This window comes from Pituophis catenifer, unplaced genomic scaffold (genome assembly GCF_029215685.1).
Source record: "Pituophis catenifer annectens isolate HBS135680 unplaced genomic scaffold, rPitCat1.0.hap2 SCAF_11, whole genome shotgun sequence".
In the NCBI taxonomy this organism is placed as follows: Eukaryota; Metazoa; Chordata; class Lepidosauria; order Squamata; family Colubridae; genus Pituophis; species Pituophis catenifer.
This window is the reverse complement of record NW_027256891.1, coordinates 12,806,903-12,809,349: the sequence shown is the minus strand read 5'-3', so window position 1 is coordinate 12,809,349 and position 2,447 is coordinate 12,806,903. Positions and strand designations below refer to the sequence as shown.

Here is a 2,447-nt window from a genome sequence, read left to right as displayed (position 1 = left end):
TGTGTTGGCTTATGATTTAGGTAGTTGCAGTCCAAATAATTCAGAGTTTACCAGTCTAGGGGAATTTAAAGTAGACAGTATAATCTGTAAGCCTTCACAATTTGTTGGAGCTCTATTTGAAGATACAGCTGATCGAAGATATTGCTCTGAGCCTCATTCCTCAAACACAATTGAATGTAAGTTTGAGACTAAGTTTAAGCTAGGAAAATCCGCCATTTAAACAACAGTTAGTTTAGGATTACAATGTACAATTGGAAGAGGCCACTCGATATAAGAATCCAATTAAAGTACACCCTGACCAATTCCCTGTTTGAGCAATTTCCATAAAGCTCCAGGATCCATTGTTACATTCCCTTTTACCTGTATGGATTTATTTATTTTTTCTAATATTCTAATATTCATTGAGATTCTATCTTCCTCCAGCCCAAACTCTGTGTCCCTGCATTCTTGTTGCAGAACCTCGTAAATTGTCCATCAAGCAAGAACCATCAATTCCCTTTCGTGCTTCACTATTGAACGATTTAGGGATGTTTTCAGATTGCTAATCTCAGATTCCAATCCAAACCCACGAGCACAATCTTCATCATCGGGATTATCTACGAATAGATTTGGCAGGGATGGGTTTTTTCTATTCTGCTGATCATGCCTTTTTGGGGTAGTTTTTCCTTGACTTCACGGGAAAGAAGGAAACATCAAGGATCATTTTCAATCAATGAAATGTAGTATATATAATATAATAACAGAGTTGGAAGGGACCTTGGAGGTCTTCTAGTCCAACCCCCTGCTTAGGCAGGAAACCCTACACCACTTCAGACAAATGGTTATCCAATCTCTTCTTAAAAACTTCCAGTATTGGAGCATTCACAACTTCTGGAGGCAAGTTGTTCCACTGATTAATTGTTCTAACTGTCAGGAAATTTCTCCTTAGTTCTAGGTTGCTTCTCTCTATTTATTTATTTATTTATTTATTCATTCATTCATTCATTCATTCATTCATTCATTCATTCATTCATTTATTGGTTCGATTTATATGCCGCCCTTCTCCGGAGACTCAGGGCAGCTTACAATGCATTAAGCAATAGCCTTCATACTTTTGTATATACCTGTTTAGTAGGGCTTTCGGCCCCCCCTAAGCGGTGTTCTTTTTTATACAAAGTCAGCTTATTGCCCCCACAATCCAGGCCCTCATTTCACCTACCTCGAAAGGATGGAAGGCTGAGTCAATCTTGAGCCTGGTGAGAGCTACTTAACAGCACTTTAGTCTGCTGTGCCACCAAGGCTCTAATGGGTTAGTTTCCACCCATTGCTTCTTGTTCTACCCTCAGGTGCTTTGGAGAATAGCTTGACTCCCTTTTCTTTGTGGCATCCTCTGAGATATTGGAACACTCCTATCATGTCTCCCCCTAGTCCTTCTTTTCATTAAACTAGACATACCCAGTTCCTGCAACCGTTCTTCATATGTTTTAGCCTCCAGTCTTCTAATCATCTTTGTTGCTCTTCCCTGCACTCTAGAGATTGCAGATTTCTAGAATCTGAACATTTTTTTTACATCGTGGCGACCAAAACTGGATGCAGGATTCCAAGTGTGGCCTTACCAAGGCATTATAAAGTGGTATTAACACCTCACATGATCTTGATTCTATCCCTCTGTTTATGCAGCCTAGAACTGTGTTGACTTTTTTGGCAGCTGCTCCACATGGCTGGCTCATATTTAAATGGTTGTCCACTAGGACTCCAAGATCCCTCTTCATAGTTACTACTATATGTGTCAGAGAGAGAGAGAGAAAAAAAAAATCAGGGTTAATTTTTAAAGACACAGTTCCCTTGCAGCAACCATGCCCTCTAATTATTTCAATGTGAAATGCATTATAAATGTATGTTTGTTTCCTCTTCTTATCCCTTGGTGGCCAGCATAAACATTCCTAAAAGAGAGAGCTTTTATCAGGGATGGGACATTCAGGTTTGTAAGCTGCTGAAAATGCTTTTGTCCCTCCTGAATGTTGCTAGACCAGGAGAACCCAGCCACACAATCTCCTAAGTGGTGAAAAAAACGACTTAGTCACCTGTTACAAATGGGATGGAAATCTGTACCTCTTCTAACTGCCACTTCCGCTGAGCTTATACGTGAAATCGAATCTAAGAAAAGCCTGGAATTCTAATGGAAAAATTCATACCGTGTGAATAAAAAAAAAAAATCATATAGAACGTTTGTTATAAATCATACAGGACATTTAAGGACAAATCTAGGAAGAAGAGGGGAAGAATACAAAAGCTCAATTCACTTTCCATGGTTGTTGTTGTGGAGGGAAAAATAGGAGAAGAAAGGAATATTAGGTACATTCACCGCCTTGAATTATTTATAATTTATATTACAAGTAATCCTCGATTTACAATAGTTCATTTAGTGACCATTCGTAGTACAAAAAGTGATTTGTGACCATTTTTCA

The 2,447-nt window shown here is 38.8% G+C and overlaps 1 protein-coding gene across 1 annotated transcript in view; it reads right to left on the bottom strand.

The window, feature by feature from the left end:
• Positions 1-2,218: 2,218 nt before the first annotated feature.
• Positions 2,219-2,447, bottom strand: part of LOC139322877 (sodium/hydrogen exchanger 2-like) — a 27,004-nt gene continuing 26,775 nt past the window's right edge. The window contains exon 12 of the mRNA XM_070952124.1: positions 2,219-2,243. Coding sequence (XP_070808225.1) covers positions 2,219-2,243 — 25 coding nt within the window. The remainder of the gene's footprint in view (positions 2,244-2,447) is intronic.